Source organism: Trichosurus vulpecula, chromosome 4 (genome assembly GCF_011100635.1).
Source record: "Trichosurus vulpecula isolate mTriVul1 chromosome 4, mTriVul1.pri, whole genome shotgun sequence".
Lineage (NCBI taxonomy): Eukaryota > Metazoa > Chordata > Mammalia > Diprotodontia > Phalangeridae > Trichosurus > Trichosurus vulpecula.
The window spans coordinates 285,344,033-285,363,559 of record NC_050576.1 but is presented as its reverse complement, the minus strand read 5'-3'; the positions used below and the strand labels follow the sequence as shown (position 1 = coordinate 285,363,559).

The window sequence follows — 19,527 nt, the reverse complement described above, 5'->3', positions numbered from 1 at the left end:
ATTTAAGAGCCTTTAAAAAAAATCTGCTGTGCTCTGTAGAAGTACATTAATCTGCTCCTGATAATGCCACCCTAAATAAAAGAATGAATTGTTTCTTGGTTTGGCTCCTCTGATGTTTGCTTTCTATCCATGGTACTGGAGGCTTTGAGTACCAGCCTGTACCAGTCTTTTAATCTCTCTATGCCTATATTTTCACATCTTTCAAATAAAGATAATGATATTCCTTGCGCTACTTACAACACTATTACCACGAAAGTGCTTTGTAAACTCTAAAGGTTTTGAAAATGTAAGTTTTCTTTATTATTCTTCAATGTAGCTGTTAGCCCCTGTCTTATATCCATTGGCTAACATCTAATATCTCTAAAATATTAATGGAAAAGCATGAATTCTGATTTTTTTCTTTATTCCTCCATATTCTGATCTAACTAGTCTTTGGGCACTGTTTGGTAACAAAGGGATCATAGAATCTGAGAGGTGGGAGGGATCTCAGCAACCATCTAGCTCAAGGTATACATGAAAGAAGTTTTCCCTATGACATATCCCACCAGCGGTCATCTATTTGAACTGAATTCAATTTTCAGCCAGTCAAGTAACCATCTATGCTATGAATTATGTCCCAATGAAAAATGTATTACTGACAATCCTTTCTTTTGAAAAAATGACTTTGCATATGGGAGATCTACGTATTGGAATTTGATCATTTCAATATCACTTGTACAGAGAGGTTTGGCTTACAGGTAGTGAAGATTCCAGTTTGCTTAGGACTCTGTTGATTGCCTTTGACGGCTACCAAGGAAACAGTGTACTCAGATCCTGGCTGCAGATTTCTCAATGGATGCTGGGTGACAGATGGCCCCACATTATACTGCTTAGGTTGGTTTCCTCTCGTAGGGCTCACAGTCAGTCGATATCCCGTTATCCTGGCACGAGGCGGAGTCCAGATAACCAAGACAGTGGTGTCAGTCTCATTAACAAACCTTAAGTTAGTAGGAGCATCCAGTTCTAAGAAAGAAGGCAAAGGAATAATAAGGAATAGGGAATTTTTTATGTGATCAATTAATTAAAGATAGATACATATACCTAGTTTATCTGTCCTGACAGGGTTGAAATTTTGTGAGCAAACCAAAACAGAAATGAAAACACCAACTCTTTGTTTATCTAGACAGATAAGTGGCTCAGAAGGTAGAGCCCTGGGCTTGGGGTCAGGAAGAAAGGCTTGAGTTCAAATCTAGCCTCAGGCACTTATCAGCTGAGTGACCCTGGACAAGTCATTTAACTTTCCTCAGCCTTAGTTTCTTCATCTTTGAAATGGGGGTAATAGAACCTACTTCTCAGTATGGTTGTGAAGATAAAATGAGATGTTTATAAAATATTTTGCATACCTTAAGATCATCATAAATATTATTATATATTATTTCATATAATTTTATTTCATAATGTATTATTATTATATTCAGAGTGGCCACAATAGGTCCCTGCCAAGGCTCCACATAAAGGCTGTATTTTGGGCCCTCCTGGCTTAGAGTGAATATCAATGTTAACTATTTCTCTTTGGAACAGCAACCCTGAAGGTCTTCCCCTCCCAACTTGATTATTTTTTCCTTTTTTTCTAATTAAAGGGGCCATCCTTTGACTCACTTCTTAAAGAGGCCTATTCACTGAATGAGTGTTGTCTCACTCTAAGTGAGTATAGGAAAAGGCCTTAGCCTAAAAGGGCCAGGATTTCCCGTTGCACCCTGGGTCATCTCCAGTAATCCTGATGAATATCTATCTGGTCACTGGATCCAGATGGCTCTGGAGGAGACAGTGAGACTGGTGACCTTGCACAGCCCTCCCTCACTCAAACCAAAAGTTAACTGCAAGTCATGTCATCATTTCCTTGATGCCATGGTCCTCTTCTAAAACGAAGGATGAACACAACAATTAATATATTATCTTGTATGTATATCCATCTCCCATGTTAGAATATAAGTTCCATGAAGGCAGGGACTATCTTTGCTTTTTCTTTGTATCCTCAGAGCTTAGCCCAGGGTCTGGCACATAGTAAGAGTTTAATAAATAGTTATTTATGTATTGATTGATACAGAAGCTTTGCTAAATTTTACCTAAGTCTTATAGAATTGCTGACCATCTCTGAATATGATGCTTCCTATTGTATTAATTTCAATGTATGATTTTCCCATCATCATATGCACAAAATAAAATAAAAGTCTATGCTAGAAATTTTCTATTATATGTCTTTTCACAATAATATTATTTGGAGAAATAAAATATTTTCTTCATGTGACTCAAGTAAAGATAATGCTCCCTGCTCTAAAAACAAAACAATCTCTAATTACAGCATACGCTTAAACCTGCAGTTTCATAGTCAATTTTGTACTATAAGAAGGAATTACAGAAATCGTGGCTTTTCACTTATAGCAATATAACTCAGCACCTGCCTTCAGGGTTAAGAACTATTCATGGTGAAATTTATTGATTGTTTTGCTTCATGATTTAGCCCAGGAGTGTTAAATTTTTTTTGTGTGAGTTATAGACTCCTCCGGCGGTCAAGTGAAACCTATAGACTCCTCAGAATAATGTTTTCAAATCATAAAATTAAGTACATAGAATTACAAGAGAAACCACAATCATATTTAAATAGTTATCAAAATATTAAAAAAAATCCACAAAGCCCAAGTTAAAAACCTCTGGTTTGCCAGAAAATGCCCTGGCTTTAGGATTAGAAGAAGTGGGATCAAATTCCAGATCCCATGACCTTGGATAAGTCTTTTCAATCAATCAATCAAATAAACATTTATTAAGCACCTCTTATGTGTCAGGCCCTGTGCTAAGCCTTGGGAATATAAACAGTGGCAAGACAGTCCCTGCCCTTAAGGAGCTTACAATCTAATGGGAGAGACAACATGCAAACACATATTTACAAAGCAAGCTATGTACAGAATAAATAGGAAATAATTAGCAGAGAAAAGGCACTAGAAGTAAGAGGGTTTGAGGAAGATTTCCTGTCAAAGCAGAATTGAAGAGGGAGTGCATTCCTGGCATGAGGACAGTCAGAGAAAGTGCCTGAAGATGACAGCTGGAGGGTCTTATTCATGGAACAGCCAGCATGCCAGTGTCACTGGATCAAAGGGTACTCATTGGGGAGTAAGGTGTATGACCACAGGAAAAGTTGGAGGGGGTCGGCTTGCGAAGGGCTTTGAATGCCAACTAGAGCATTTTGCATTTGATCCTGGAGGCGACAGGAAGCCCCTGGAGTTTATTGAGTAGGGGGTGACATGATCAGACTTGTGCTTTAGGAAAATCACTTCAGTGTCTGAATAGAGGATAGATTGGAGCGTGAAAAGACTGGGGGCAGACAGACCCACTAGCAGGTGATTGCAGTAGTCCAGGTGTGAGGTGATAAGAGACAGCACCAGAGTGATGGCAGTGTCTAGAGGAGGGAAGGGGGGAGGGTGTATTCCAGAGATGTTACAAAGGTGAAACCAACAGCCTTGGCATCTTGGATAAGATGAGGAGTCCAGGATAACGCCCAGGGTTGTGCGTCTGAGGGTTGGGAGGATGATGTTGCCCTTTTCAAAAATAGGGAAGGTGTGTGTGTGGGGGGGGTGGTTGGGGAAAAGATAATGTGTCCTATTTTGTACATATTTAATTTAAAATGTCTATTGGACATACAGTTCAGATGTCTGAAAGGCCACTAGAGATGCAAGACTGGAAGTCAGCAGAGAGGATAGGGCAGGATAGGTAGATTTAAGAATCATCAGCATAGAGATGCCAATTACATCCATGGGAGCTGATGAGATCAACCTCTCTAGGTTTGTTTCCTCATTTATAAAATGAGTTGGTTGGATTTTATAAATTGTAAGCTCCCTACCAGCTTTTCATCCAATGACTTTCATTGTCAAATGATTTTAGGTCCTATGTTGCCATTATGATATTCCAAATAACCATTGAAACTTTCAATAAAGAAAAGGATAAATAGCATGCCATTGATATATTTTATATTAAGAGGGTTTGAGGAAGGCTTCTTGTAAAAGATAAGATTTTAGCTAGGACTTAAAGGAAGCCAGGGAGGTCAATAGGTAGAGAAGAGAAGGGAGACCATTCCAGGCATGGGGAACATGGGACATCCCCTGTGAAATTCTACCTGACACACAAATATCAATCTGAATTTTGTTTTGTACTTTTGTACTTTGTGTCCCTTACACAGTTCATCATGAGGCTGAATATAATGATCATTATCATAATAGCATGCATATAGTACTCTACGGTTTGCAAAGTGTGCATTTAGGACTACAACCCTATGAGGTAGATGCTATTATTATCCCCATATTTTACAGATGAGGAAACTGAGGCTGAGAGTAGTTAAATGATTTGAACAAGGTCACACAACTAATACATATTTGAGGCAAGATCTGAATTCAGTTTGGTCTTACTACAAGCCAGCCCTCTATCCACTGTACCATGTACCAGCCTATTCCAATTTACAACTATAAATCTAATGTATGAAAGGGCTCTGAAAATTGCTGATCACGATGAAAACTAGATTGCAGATAGCAATAGAGGATAAGAATAATGATGATGACATTAAGGTTTGCAAAGTGCTTTACAAATAGATTAACAGCTAAAAGAGATGCCCGCATCAAAGCAGGCTCTGTTCTCTGTAAGTGAAGCAGAATTGTAATAACTCAAAAGAAATGTGAGATATGCAAACTTAGAAACATCTCCCACTTCAAATGTTCATACGGATTGTTTGTGGCCAACCTGTGGTAGAGCCATCTGAACTTGTATTAATCTGATCAGCCACCATCAGACACGCTGTACCTTGACCCCAGCATAGTGATGTCATTTTGGTCCTCTTCAAGAATGAAGGACAACAACCAACCAACCAAGCAAGGTGAGATGCCAACACACTTTCCATTGCACCAACTGACCTCAAGCGTTTCATATTGCACTTCAAGAAAGAAGAATTTGGGTGCAAAATAACTTACTGGTGGTCTGTTCTCCTGTCAATGGCCTGCTCTCCTTTCCATGGTTCACTGCAAAGACCTTGAAGTAGTAGGTGACTCCAGGGGAGAGCCCAGTGACCTCAGCAAAGGTACTCCTGCTGACCGGCAGCCTCTGTCCATGCTCCCCAGGGAGATTGACAGGGACGACATCCACCCGGTAGCCAGTCACAGCACTTTCAGGGGGGGTCCACATGATGGTGACTTTGACATCTGTCACTTCCACAAACTGCAGGTCCGTAGGGGGAGGAACTTTGTCTAAAAATAGGAAACGAGAGACCAATAAACTGTCATTTAAAATCACTGGTGAAGTTTATATTTTCAAAAATTATCTAAGGAAAGGGAGAAAGGGAGAAGTGACTACAAGCTTCTTAAAGCCAGGGACTGCATCTTTGTACCTGCAGCCCTTGTATATGGTTGGTGCTTAGAGTAAAACTTGTTGAATTGAGTCAGTAATGACATTTTCCATTAAAAAGATTTTCTAAATGCTTTCTCAGTTTGCTGACATGGCTTATTTTTTGCCCTTTGATACTTTCAATTGGAATATTTTGATAACGGAATGAATTTCCAGAACATGAAATATATTCTCAGCAAAAAAAAATCATTATGATGACATACATTGTGCTTTTTCCTTTTACTGAGCTATGGGGTAACAGTTAAGAGCATTGGTGAACATCTGGCTCACCTGCAACCCTTTGGCAAAGCTACATAAAATCTACATATGGTTCATTTTTAATTAGTGATAACTAACAGTACATAAAGTGGCCATTTTAGCTAAAATGTCACCAAAACTACTTGCACATATGAAGTATTGGCAGAAAGCTAAAACTCTTCTCCAGGGACAATTCTTTCTTTCTTCCCTTCTTTTCTTCCTTCCTTCCTTCCTTCCTCCCTTCCTTCCTCTCTCTCTCTCTCTCTCTCTCTCTCTCTCTCTCTCTCTCTCTCTCTCTCTCCCTTTCTCTCTCTCTCTCTCTCTCTCTCTCTCTCTCTCTCTCTCTCTCTCTCTCTCTCTCTCTCTCTCTCCCTCTCTCTCTCTCTCTCTCTCTCTCTCTCTCTCTCTCTCTCTCTCCCCCCTCCCTCCCTTCCTTCCTTCACAAAAACTTAGAGAATGAATAAACATGTTCCGTAATATTATCGTGGACAGCATTTTGAATGTTACCTGGACGCTGGACTCCGGTGGTTTCTTGCTGAATGAAGACAGGGGTACTCTCTTGATTTTCTTCCACAGCATAAATAGTGATGTTATATTGAACCCCAGGCTGCAAGTCACTAAGAGTTACAGAATTAGCCGTTTCTGGGAGATTGAGTTCTGTGCTGCTTCCTTCAACTGATGGAGTATAAACTATTCTGTAACCTGTAAGGCCAAAAAAAAAAATGAGGCATCTTTTCTTTAAGAAAACACTTACTTGATAACTTTTTCCTAACTGAAGAGATCATAGTCTTTCTACCATTATAGGCTCTTAGTGGGCAGGGACTGCGTTTTTGAAGCCCCAGTGCTTAACACAGTGCTATGCACATAGTAAGGGCTTAAAAAGTATTTGCTCAATTGAACTGAATCCACAGAATGTTGTCATTTGCAAAAATGACCACCTGCTCCTCCATTTTAACATAGTGATAAATCAAAAACCAAAAAAAGATAGAATTCTAAAAGAAAGACACTACAGAATTTTAAAATACACTTTTTTTAGACATGCAATTTCAATGGTATAGAAACTCCCTATATCAATGCAGACCTGCAATTTCTCTGCAATCTATAGCCTGAAGATTGTAGATTGGGGTACTGAGAAGTGAAGTTTCTTGCCCAGGATCAACATGTGTCAGGGTAGGACTGGACCCCAAACCTTCCTGATTCTGAGACTATTTCTCTATTCTTGACACAATAATAACTCTCAAAAAACACCATAGAAAGTTTTCCAAACAATCGTAAATGCCCAGAGAAAGAGTAGAGTTAACAATTTTGCAGCAAATAGTTGTATTCACTGAGCTCAGAATAATTTCTTATATGAAGGGAGAAGTGACTGTAAGGCTCTTAAGGCCAGGGATTATTATTATATTTGTAGCCGTTACACACAGTAGGTGCTTAAAAAATACTTGTTGATCATGGTGGGTTGGAAGAGTGAAAAGAGAATCCCTTTTGTTGTTCTTCTTCCACAGTTTTCCTTTGAACTAGGCCTCTAGGGGAATTACTGCTTTAAAACAGTCTAGAAAAAAATGCTAGAGTTAGGAAAAATCAGAAATTTTTTAAATAGCCTGTGGAAGGCCCAGTTTAGTAAATGGTAATTTTGTTTTGTCACTATCTGGTTTTTCACATTTATGTATATGGTTGCTATGTAAGATCTTACTTTTGGAATATGCATCTATATGCAGAGTAGTGCTTCTGTGTGTGTGTGTGTATAACTGCAAAAGACACGAGCTATGTCAGATAGATTGTAAGACCTACACTTCCCATCACTTTTTTGTTGCAAATAACCATACTTTCAGCAAAATTCTGAATTGTTAAAATACCTGCTTGACCCTACTTCAAAATTTGCTCTGCACCCTTCCCCCTCCTCCCTCTCCCCTCCACCAATCTCAGAAGAAACTCTTCCAGCCAAAGGCAAAGGAGAGTCAACCAACCTGTGATGGGGGCCTGTGGTCTGCTCCAGCGAATGACAATTGAGGTGTCATCTACTCTGTCTACTGCAGGATCAGGAGGAGCATCGGGTGCTGATAAGTGAAAGGAACAAGGAAGAAATAAGAGAAATGTCCTCAAAAATCAGAGATTATGTTTTATAGAAAAGCCTTGGGTGTTTGTGAAGTGTAAACGTACCTGTTGTCTGTGAGGTGGACAGGATCAGATTTTGTTCTCCTTCTTCAGAGATCTGATAGACATTTACAATGTATTTGCGTCCAGGAAGCAAGTCAGGGATGTTAACAGAGGTGGCTGTGCTTGGAAGATCTTTGAAAAGAAAAACCAAATTTAGTAAGCAGATTCTATTCAAGAGCAAAGATAACATCCTGTCCCAATGCCAACCTGCCCTCCCATAAGACTGGTCATTTTTCATCTACATAGAAGGTAAGGTGGCAAAATTGCTCTTACTCCCATTATTATGATCATTTTTTAAATTGAAAAACTGAGTCATAGGGATAGATTACCCAGATAATGCAACCAATAGTAGAGCTGGGATAGAACCAGAAATCTCCAACATAGGAAATGATATAATTTTCCCCCAAGAATGTGTGTGTGTGTGTGTGTGTGTGTGTGTGTGTGTGTGTGTCTGTGTGTGTGTGTGTGTGTGTGTGATAGACCCTTTTGGCTATCTGGTGAAGACTTTTCTAGGAATAATGTTTTTGAATGCATAAGATAAAATACATAGCATTACACAGGCAACTATTTAGATGGAAACATAGTTATCAAGTTACTAAGAGAAGCAAGTTAATGGACCCCAGGTTAAGAATCATTGTTCTAGAATGTTTTGTCATTTCATTTCATCCCACAAATATCCCATGTCCCCTAGAATGTCTTCTTCCAAGTCATGACTGACTCCCCAGTTGGGTTTTTTAGCTCAGTGTTTTAGATACTAGTTCTTAAACTAGTTCATGGAACCAGAAGAATTCTCCAGATGTTGTGTGTGCACTAACTCAATAATCCTATTGAAAGAACAAATGAATCAATGAACTAGAGAGGCCTAAAGTGCCATTGTAATGCTGAAATGGTTTCCGACCTGATTGGGGGTGAGGCTTTCCAGGATTTTAGTGGCAAAGTGCTGTGTATGCACGTGTGTCCATCTGTCTCTCTCTATATGATTGCCATTGTCATGTTTGTGGAGATCAGGTAAGTCTCTGTAGGGGTGTATGTGTGGATGTCTACGATGCTATGATCCCCTTTTATCAGTTCAGAGACATATAAGAGTAAGCAACATCTGTCTAATTGCATTAAGTGGATTCATCAATGAAAGATTGAACTCAGAAAACCACGAAGCAAAATGGCACTTGGGATGAAGAAGGAGATATTGAAATGGTTCATAAATCAAAAAAACTTTCAAAGCCACAGTTTAGAAGAACAGAGTGCACCATGGCTCAACATGTGGGAACAAGTCCTCTAAAATTACAAAAAAAGAAGCTCTTTGGCTTCTTGCAAATGAATGTCACTGATCATAAGGAGGACAAGGAAAATACATGCACCTTATCAAGATTAACTCAGCGCCATTATGAGAAGAAGTCAATGCCTTCATTTGTGTATGCAAATAGCAATTCAGACTATGTTAACAACAATTTCAAAGTTATACCTTTATCCGCTTCCCCCGATGCCCCCTCTCCTAGGCCCTTTAGGGACCAAACCCCCAAATTATAGAACGGGTCAAAAGCAAACTTACCAAGGTATTGTGGTTCATCCCCCTCCTCACTCAGCTCGTACTCCACCCGGAATCCAGAGACAGTGTCAGAGGCTGAGACCCACGAGACCACAAAGCTGCTGGCTGTGATTTCCGTAACAGATTCCGAAGTGGCAACAACAGGAGAAAACGGCGTTGTCTCTCCTGTGACTGTGTTGGCTAGATAGGACAGAGAGGAAACAGGCTATCCATAAAAGGGTACCTATCATCAGTTCCCCCAGAATTTTTCCTCCCTCTCCATGCTCAAGGAAAACAATGCTGAAGAATAATGAGAAGGAAGGAAAGAAGGAAGGAAAGAAGAAAGAAAAGAAGCAAGGAAAGAAGAAAGGAAGGAAGAAATGGAGGAAAGAAGAAAGTAAAGAAGGAAGGAAGGAAAGAAGAAAGGAAGGAAGAAAGGAAGAAAGGAAAGAAGGAAGGAAAGAAGGGAGGAAGGAAGGAAGGTAAGTAGGAAGGAAGGAAGGAAGGGAAAGAAGGAAAGAATTTGGGCAGGAAAGGGAAGACTATCTTGGTGAGAGCTTAATTCCCAAAGCTTTGGGCAGAAATCATACAGGCTGGATTAACTTACTGGATACAGCAGGGCTGGCGCTGGTGGTAGTGAAGTCAAAGCGAGTGACTTCCTTGTGTCCGTACTGTTGTACACTGATAAGCTGTCCCTCATAGATCACACCAGGCCGTAGACCTTTGATCGTGTAAGAATTTAAGTGACCAGGAATAGTTGCCTCTTTCCAACGACCTGGAGAATTTTTCTTTAAGGCAGAAAAGTTTGGAAATGTAGGTGTTTAGAATGTCTTTGTTTCCCTCAAAATTCTACCAAGGTGATGCTTTCGACATTGTCTTTTCTGATCTCTCCTAGTTGCTAGCACCCTTCCTCCTAAAAATGTACTTATATTTATCCTACACATTCATGGGCAAGGTGTTGCTCCTTATAAATAGAATGTAAGTTTCTTGAGGGCAAAAATAATTTCATTTTCTGTGGTTATCTTTATCCCATTTTCCTTGCTTCAGCCTTCTCCTCCTTCAGTGAGGCACTCCCCTCCTACCTGGTGGTCCTGGGTTTCTGGTGGGTGAGAGTTCTAGGCCAGACCCAGACTCACCTTGCCTCTTTCTAGTAACATCATCCAATGCTGCCAGTGTATACCCTCCATATGTCTGTCCCAGTTTAGGACGCTTATTTTTTGTCTTTGTATCTCTATCTAGTGCATCACACACAGACAGCATTTAATAAATATGTATCTTTTCTTCCTTCCTTCTTTCCTCTCATTAATTCTATTCTTGTTTTGGTATCTTGAGTACCTAGCATAGTACCCAGCCCATGATAGGAGCTTAATAAATGGTTGTTGATTAAAGAACTGAATACATGCAAAATATACAGGGACACAGCCATGAAGTATATTCTAAAGTCTCTAACGAAAAGCCCCAGACCCATCCCCTTTTACAAAGATTATTACCAAAATGATTTAGGACAGGAAGAGGGGGTGGGCGACTGCAATGAGGGTACTTTCATTTTTGCTAGACTATTTATTTTAATTCAGTAACTTAATATGAACAATCTGTTTTGACTAATATTATCTCATGCTTGATATCAATACCACTAAAACAGCAATCCTTTATTTTGAGATTAAAGTGACCAAAATATTCCAATTTATTTTCTTTTAAATTGGCAAGACCCAATGCAGTTCTTTTGCTTTGATGGGGGAAGGGGTGGGGAAATAGAGGGTCTACCTAGCTTAGAAGAGCAGTTGTCTTTATAAGACCTGCTTCTGGGGTCATCATAAACCAGATTCATTTGAACTAGTTCAAAGGGAATGAATAATCCCAGCAAAAAGTGGTTAGCCGACTTCGGACATGTCCATAGAAGAAAGTAAGCGATTCCTGTTTATTCAATCCTTTGCTGGTGTTTACACATCCATATTCTGCCCAGCTTTATTCATGTGGCATTGACCACACAAATGAGAGCCAGGAGATAGATGTGGAGTGTGGAACCAATCTTACTTAAAACAGGACATTTGAATATGTGCAATTAGACCAGCCTTGGCAGGCTAAAAAAATTGTTTGAAATGCCTAATATCTGAAGAACTCTGACCAAATCAGCCAGTATATAAATACCTCAAATATTCAGATGTCCAGATTAGTTGAATAAATGAAAATAATCACAGCCTTCTACAAGTTTAATGTTTAGCTAGCATTTTCAAAAGCAAAAAAACCCAAACCCATAGCTTAAACCAGGCATTTCTATGGTATAACTCCCATCACCTTAAATTTGAACATCTCTCCCATCAATGTTGTACCTTAAATTCAAAGACCTCTCCCATCAATGTTGTATCTTTGCTGGTGAGTATAGGGAGAAAAGACTGAAAAATGAGCTATCAGTTGGTTCAAGGGGAGAAATGTCCACCTTTTCTTTATCATTCAAGACCTGTTTCAAAGTTATTAAAATCATAGCTCTTTGAAAAGCCTTTTTAAAAATGCCCTAGAAGTTGCTGTTATTCCTATTTAATTCAACCCGATTTTAATCTCTGAGAAACTGTCACAGTCAAAAGTTTAAATGTGGAATAAGTAGACTAAAATATACAGAAATGGCACCACAAAATAAAACAATAAGCTGTTTAAAGCAAGCCTTAAAAACTTAGCAATTTCTGAAAACAACAACGCCACCAAATTGTTCCAGAGTCTAGTGTGGACTCTATATATAGGAAAGCTGGACTCTAGTACCTGCTCTTTCATTACTTAGTCATATGATGCCAAACTTCAGTTTCCTCACGTGAATGAGGAATTCTTCCTAATGAATAGGTTAAGTCTAGATAATCTCTAAGTTTCTTTCTGGCTCTAATGTTCTGTAATCTCCAAAGTTCTTCCAAGTTCCAAATTACAAGAAGCTACTGACACAGAGATGTTTGGATGAGTGAAGAATAGATATGTCTCAAATCCTTTTATTTCCTAAGTTTTATTTTATATAAAATTTATTATATACATATTTATATAAAATTTTATCTTATATTTTATTTCCCTAAAAGGGTTAAATATAATGTGAGGAGAAGGCAAAAGTTGTCATTTAAATGTTTTAGGATGTTGGAATTGAAAACAAAGACAATATTGTTGGCCTCTGACTGCCCACATAGCTTAGAGCTATGGTTTTGAAATGGAAACACAAACTTTGGAAGATATCATAATTAGGGCACTACAAAGAGAGGTACGGAGTCCAGAGTTGATGTCTTCTTTTCAGTGGTCTTTCTTTATTTCCTCACTATGTCTACCTAGTCTTTACAAAACCAACTGTTGTTACCTTTTTCTCCATCATCAGAACAAGTCACAATTGTTTCACTTTTCCAATCCATACATCTTCATATTGAGAAAGTCAAAAGCTCAGATAAGAATTTCCAGCTTTTAAATGTGACCTTTCTTGATCTCCTTCTACCCCAACCCCAACTTCTCTCCTCTGCTAGTACCTTCCCCAGAGTATCTTCCATTTACAATGTATATTTTTTGGAATTTACATTTTTTTTTTGCTTGTAAGCTCCCCCATTAAAATAGCTTCTTGAATGAGGGACCATATTTTTCATCTTTCTTTACACCTTTAGCACTTAGCACAGTACCTGGCACATAGTGAGAGCTTAATAAATCCTGAACAATTGATTACCTAAAGGATGATATTCTCCTTTTATCAAAGCATGGAGATTCTACCACACCCTCTTTTATATTTATGGATACATGAGATTTCAGGATGAAAAAACTATAGTTGAAAGTCCAGTGGACATTAAGACCGCTAGGTTCACTTCTGCCACAAGCAAGATGTATAAACTTAGGCAAGTCAGTTAATATCAATAAGCCTCAGTTTCATTTTCTATAAAATGAAGGGTTTGGCTCAATGACTTAAAACTTGCTAGCTCTAAATTCTATGAATCTCTGAAGTCTTACCTTTCTGTTTATACTAAGGAATAGGTGATTCTCTGTCTCTTAGCATCACTACTACTAAGTCCATTCAAAAAACTCTTACCCCACTCCATGAAGTGCCATAAATAGAGAAAAAGCTACCAGTCTAGCATTCTCAATTTTCATGTTAGTCTGATTGTCCATTGATAGGTTGATTGCTAAGCAATCAAGTGGGTCATGAATGGTCAAACCAAGTTGACTAAATAACTAAATAAGTAAAGTAACTAGAACACATTAAAACAAATATAGTGAGTATTTCACGGTCAATCCACTAAACACCTTGATGATAGTGCAAACTCTTTAATGATTCACTGGTGCCAGATAAATAAGGTCCCAGGTTCCTGGATATGGTACTTACAGGCTTCCATCTGAGAATGTACTTGGAAATGTGAGATGGCTCAGGTGCATTCCACTGGATAGGATGAGAGTTGGGCTGATTGGGGCTTTCAGTGATGATTACTTGGACTGGACCAGATGTACCTGAAAAATGAATATTTGGCACTTTAATATCCTCAGAATTCATGCCCTTAAACTTAACGATCAATAGATATGACATGATTTCTCCACTAAAGTCCAACTCTGATACTTTTAGACAGAGGTGGCTCTGGGTTCTCAGAGATTACAACAGCAGAGTGCAAGTTCTGGAAGCTTCTACCAAGCCAGATAAGACTTCTAGTATGGGCTAAATAGTGGATTGTGAGCATCATTCCACCTGAGAACCAGCTACCTAAATTTGGAGAGGCTCATCACTGGGAGGTTGGCCAATTTTCTGAGGTATAGTAACTCATGAAATTGTCTAGTCAGGTATGGAAGGGATGCGATTTGTCTCATTGAAGGGAGTACTCATATTAATGAAATCACAAATATCTTAAGGTACATCCTCATTAAAGACTAGACAATAAGATTTCATGAATTAAACTGAATTATTACCTGTAAAAAGTGATGTCTGTGTGTATATGTTTGAATTTTCAGAATGTTCTATTTTACAGTAGTTCAGTAAATACTTTTAAAAATATTAAGCCTTGAAATCGAGGCAGTCTCACTTTAGCCAGCAAACGATTACTCATAGCATAAGAAAGATAGCGACAATAATAGTCTATTAATTTGCTAAATATTATTTCCTATAACATTATTACTATGTTTTTATTCAATAGACAAGTAGTTGTTTAGCCAAATATACCATTGTGAGAAAATTGTGGAACATTATTAAGACATTCTAGCACAAACTATGCCAAAAAATGTATAAATTACAAACGAAATGTATTTCTGAATGTGGTAGAATCTTGGACAAGAAGAATAGGGCAAGAATTAAGGACCTAGCCTTACTTCTAAATTTTCTGAACAGTCTACAATTCATGTTGGAAGAAGGCCAGACCTCATTTTTCTTCCTAGAAAACACATCCTCAAATTGCACCAGTTCATTGTTCAAATAATGGAAGTACCAGAGACTTCTCCCTCGCTCCCCCAATCCAGAAAGCAATTAGTAACTCTCCAATTCAAACTGTAAAATATATGGCAAATGGGACAGCCTCTACGTCTTGTTAGACATGGCTAGTAAAACAAATGAGAAAAACACTAAGGATCTCATTTGAAGAAATGTGAAATTAAGGGAGGGTAAGTCAACTTTGTAGAGTGCTTACATCCCTAAATGGAGAAAGGGACCATCTGGAACATACGTGCTTACAAATCAGAATACTGCATACTATCTTTTTCACATGTTCCAGCTTTAGTGAACCTAAAACTCGTTAAGACAAAACTGAAAAACCCTAATCCCTTAACCTTTTTCCAGAATGTAGCTTTTTCCCTTTAGTCAAATACAGAAAAAGTAAGGCTATTTAATGAAGAACTTCATTGGCTTAATGACAGGTCAAAGTTGTTTGAAAACACCAAAAAAGAGAGTCTTCATTTTCAACCTTAATTGTTATTTTAGCTGTTATGGTCTTTTTATACCCAACCTTTCCTTTAATTCCCCATCAGAACAAACATACAACTTGCATACCTGTATAGACTCAGAAATCCACAAAAACAAATCTACCCCCAATTTGGGAAGAATTCTGAGCTGGCTGAAGACCAAAAGCTACTGTCCTCTCATCTGTATTTTCATAATATTCACTTACTTCCTAACCATCCAGCTACCAAAAGTGGGGCAGCAAAATCCTTGGTTTTCCAGGGTAAGAGGTACATAGTTCCATAACATGGCAAGTTGTTTTCTTAAGTCATTTGTAAGGGATCAGTCAGTGGAGCCAAACAGAGGCCCTATAGGACACCAGGCAAAGAACCCTAAGCAGGAACTCAGTGTTGCTTCCTTGTCCAAGAAGCAGGTTTATCAAAAATGGCCCATTATTTAAGGAAGGAAGTTGAAACTTTATACATGCTTGTTGCGTGAAGGCATATATCTAAAAATGCCAGGAAGAACAGGCTCTTCATGTAAGACTGTAAATGCGTGAGCACTTAAGAGGGCTAGGAATGTTTTTATATTACATTGATATTGATATCTGGGAATCAAACACAGCATGCCAACACATTACTTGCATTTGGCACTCATGTTGTTTAAATGCAAAGAATTTGAGCTCCTCTTAGTGGATTTCTGGTCCCCTTCTTGCCACTGAAATTCAGTACAACTGACTTTCTTTTCCAACTATGAATCCAATGGTTGGCATGCCTGCCATGTGTATTTGCTTTGGGATTTAAAAAGGGAAAAGAAAAGTAACCAGGATGTCTTCCCCCAGTGATATTTCCCCTTCTGCTTCCTTGCCCTCAGTCAAGCTTGACCAAGCTACTCTGGCCAAATTCAGGGCTTTGGTGAGGAAGGAAAAAGGAAAGCAACTGAGAGGAGAAAGAGGATCAAGAGTTAGGTTTAGAGTCTAAACTCCTTTAGACTCCTGGCTTCTAGTCTTTCTCCTTTTTAATACTTCCCCTGAATAATTCTCTTAGAACACAAGTCTGACCATGCCATTCCCCTGCTCTAGAATTTCCAGTGGCTCTTTTAGTCCTCTGGGACTAAAAAACAAACCCCATGATTTAGTATTTAAAGCTTTTTTCCCCTTTTTCAAGGCAATCAGGGTTAAGTGACTTGCCCAGGGTCACACAGCAAAGTAAATAGCTGAAGTTGGATTTGAACTCAGGTCCATCCTGATTCCAGGGCCAGTACTCTATCCACTGCACCACCTTTCCAGGGTTTTATTCTCCCTGATACAGCTCCAGCCAAACTGGTTTATTGTTTCCTGAACTGAGTATTCTATATCCCACCTCTGTGCTTTTGTACAAGCTGTCCTGACACACTCAATCTTCTCAAATCTACTCCTCGGCATCCATCAAGAATCATTTCATGTATCACCTCCTATAGGAAGACTTTCCTGATTGTCCTAGTTTTTACCAATCTCTCCCTTTTCAGATAATCATGTATGAACCTATGTATTTGCACATTTTATGTCACCAGGAGAATGTAAGCACCTTGAAGGTTGGGATTATTTTTTGGTTTGTTAACTTGTTTTGTTTTTGTATCCCTAGCACACAGCATTGTTTCCTGCACATAGTATGCCTCTGTTGTATTGGATTTAATTAGAAAAGAACGAAAGGCCCTCAAAGGATTCATGCCCACTCAAAAGTGAGGGATCTTTAGAACTGCAGCCACCCCAAGATTCTGGTGCTCTCCCTTGTCATACATTGGCCTGGATTTTATTTTATTCTCAATTACATGGGCAAATGTACCTTAGGGTTAGGTGCTATACCTTTAAAATCTGTAGAAAGCCATAGGAAATCTATGTTTAAGTCAGATTTTACCCCTAGCAAACTAAGGAGAGAAACAGACCTTCAGTTATCCAAATTACTTTCCAACTACCTACATTAATCTCCTCCTCTGACATTCATCAGTGGCATGGGATGGCTCTGAATTTCTTCCAGATTGTGCCAGGAGTACAAGCTTTAGTAAGTCTGAGAAGCTAGGAAGGCTCCTACTATAAACCCAATGTCCCACTGTATAGGAGCAGCCCAGATATGCTCAGACAGGCTCATAACCAGAAGGCTGGCCACCAAGGGATGATTTGGTTTTTTTGGCCATGTCACTTCATGAAGACCATTTACTAAGGTGGCCTGCAGTTGCAAACCATCTCAATGGAAGCAGTACCCACACTGGTGAAATCACAAAGTATCTGAAGTTCAAGTCAATGCTTACCCCCAAAGCCAACCAAATTCTCTCTGCAATGCTCTAATACTAGTCTGTGATTTATATTGCACAAGATCTAGGGTGCGGGATGCCTGGAGGCATGTGCACAGCTGAACCATGTAGGTTTTTATGGTTAGCTTCATGAGATGTATTATTTGCTATAAAGTGTCACAGGATAAATGCCAGTCTATTGACCTAACCACCTTGCCTTTGCTGTTATCTAGCTGTTGGCTGCATTCTGCTAAATGGCTTCATGCTTTTAATTGGTGAAACCTCTCCACTGTAAGCCACATATTAAAAAAAACTTTCAGCAAAACTATTAAGATGTGAGAAATTTGTACATTTTTATAAATTGTTCAAATAAAAAGCCACAGAGGTAACCTAGGAGAAGTTAAACATTCATGAATCTTCTGCTCAGGTTTATTTTTTTGCCCATTGCGAAACCTCCCCCTTTAATTTGCGAGCTCTGTGTTTTCCTACTTGCCTATTTACACACCAAAGGTCCCTTATCTTCCTTTGGTTTGTTCACACAGAGGGACAAACAGAATTCTTCAAACAGAGCAAGCTCAGAGATAATTTGCTACAGGAATTTGTGCTTTGTTTGCTATTCTATTCCTTCTACAACCCCAACAGGAACTTTCTGTGAAGAATGGAAGCTCCTTGAGCTCATAATCTGTGTCATTGATCTCTGTGCCCTACTACAGCGCCCTACATACAATAGCTACTTAACTTATCTATCTCATTTCTCTGTCTACCTATCTCTGTGTGTCTGTCTGTCTGTCTGTCTGCCCATCCATCTATCTATCTTTTTCCTGTTGACTCCAAACCTGGCTTGATATACTGGGTTACCTTGAAACATGGGCATAAACTGACCAACTATGTGCATAGGTACTCAACGACACAGGCAAAGGCAAAAAGCAACTTTCTGCCCATGTCTATGTCTTCTATTGTCCATAGGATGCTTGCTGTCATCTTCTAGAAGAGAGAAATGTCATTTTAATGGGTCTTCGGTGATTTCTTCCTCATTTGTGTTTCCATGTCTTCACCATTTTTACTCCAATCTATGGGAACTTACAGGCAACTATGAGGAAAAGTCCATTTTCCCCACCTCTGATGGTTTTAGAAAACCATTACAATAGACTGTAGGACTATACTATTAACAATATCTTTTTTATGTTTTGTGTGATAATAAACAAACAGTTTTCTTCTGATGTAGAGCATGGTATAGAGGAAATAGCACTGATAGAACTCTGGTTCTAATTATGGCTCCTCCCCCACCTTGCTGTGTGACCTTTGGTCAATAACCTTATATCCCTGAGACTCAGTTTACCCATCTGTAAAGTGATGGGTTTGGAAGCAATCTTTGGCAAATTACTTAACCTCTATGGTCACTATCTGTAAAATGGGGTGGGGGGGGACTGGTCTACCCATTCCCTAAGGTCTCATCCAACTTTAAATCTATGATATCATGAATCAATGACCTTTAAGGTACCTTATAATTCTAGAACTCTAAGAGATTATTCTGCAAAAAAAGGACCAGAGATTGAAAAGAGACCTTGGAGATAATCTAGCCTACCTTTTTATTTCATAGACAAGCACATTAAGGTTCATAGAAAGTTAAATGAATCAACTAAGACAAACAGTAAGTAGCAGAGTTGAAATTTTAACTGAGGTCCTACCAAATTCAGCAATCTTCTCCTGGCATATATACTTTCTCTTTTTAAAATTTCTTTTTTTTAATTTTTAGTTTACAACACTCAGTTCCAGAAGTTTATGAGTTCCAAATTTTCTCCTCCTCCCCCCGCCAAGACAGCATATAATCTGATATAGGTTCTACATACTGGCATATATACTTTCAAAGATATATAACCATATTTGGCTATTTACTGTTTTCACCAAGGAAAAAACTATATTTTCCAATGCCATACCACCTTTATATTCAGACTCAAAGAAATATTATAAACCAAATCACTAGTCTGTAGAAAGTCATAGGAAATCTGACAAACATAGATTTTGTCGGATCTTACATTTAGCAAATTAAGGAGAGCACAGA

General features: G+C 38.7%; 1 protein-coding gene across 6 annotated transcripts in view; it reads right to left on the bottom strand.

Annotated features, from left to right (window-relative positions):
• Positions 1–19,527, bottom strand: part of FN1 (fibronectin 1) — an 84,319-nt gene that overhangs the window by 42,222 nt on the left and 22,570 nt on the right. For all 6 annotated transcript variants that reach the window (XM_036757395.1, XM_036757396.1, XM_036757397.1 and 3 more), the window contains exons 13-20: positions 13,668–13,789; positions 9,945–10,125; positions 9,362–9,538; positions 7,816–7,944; positions 7,623–7,712; positions 6,166–6,360; positions 4,992–5,264; positions 736–1,002 (exon numbers count right to left, since the gene is read on the bottom strand). In XM_036757395.1, coding sequence (XP_036613290.1) covers positions 736–1,002; positions 4,992–5,264; positions 6,166–6,360; positions 7,623–7,712; positions 7,816–7,944; positions 9,362–9,538; positions 9,945–10,125; positions 13,668–13,789 — 1,434 coding nt within the window. The remainder of the gene's footprint in view (positions 1–735; positions 1,003–4,991; positions 5,265–6,165; positions 6,361–7,622; positions 7,713–7,815; positions 7,945–9,361; positions 9,539–9,944; positions 10,126–13,667; positions 13,790–19,527) is intronic.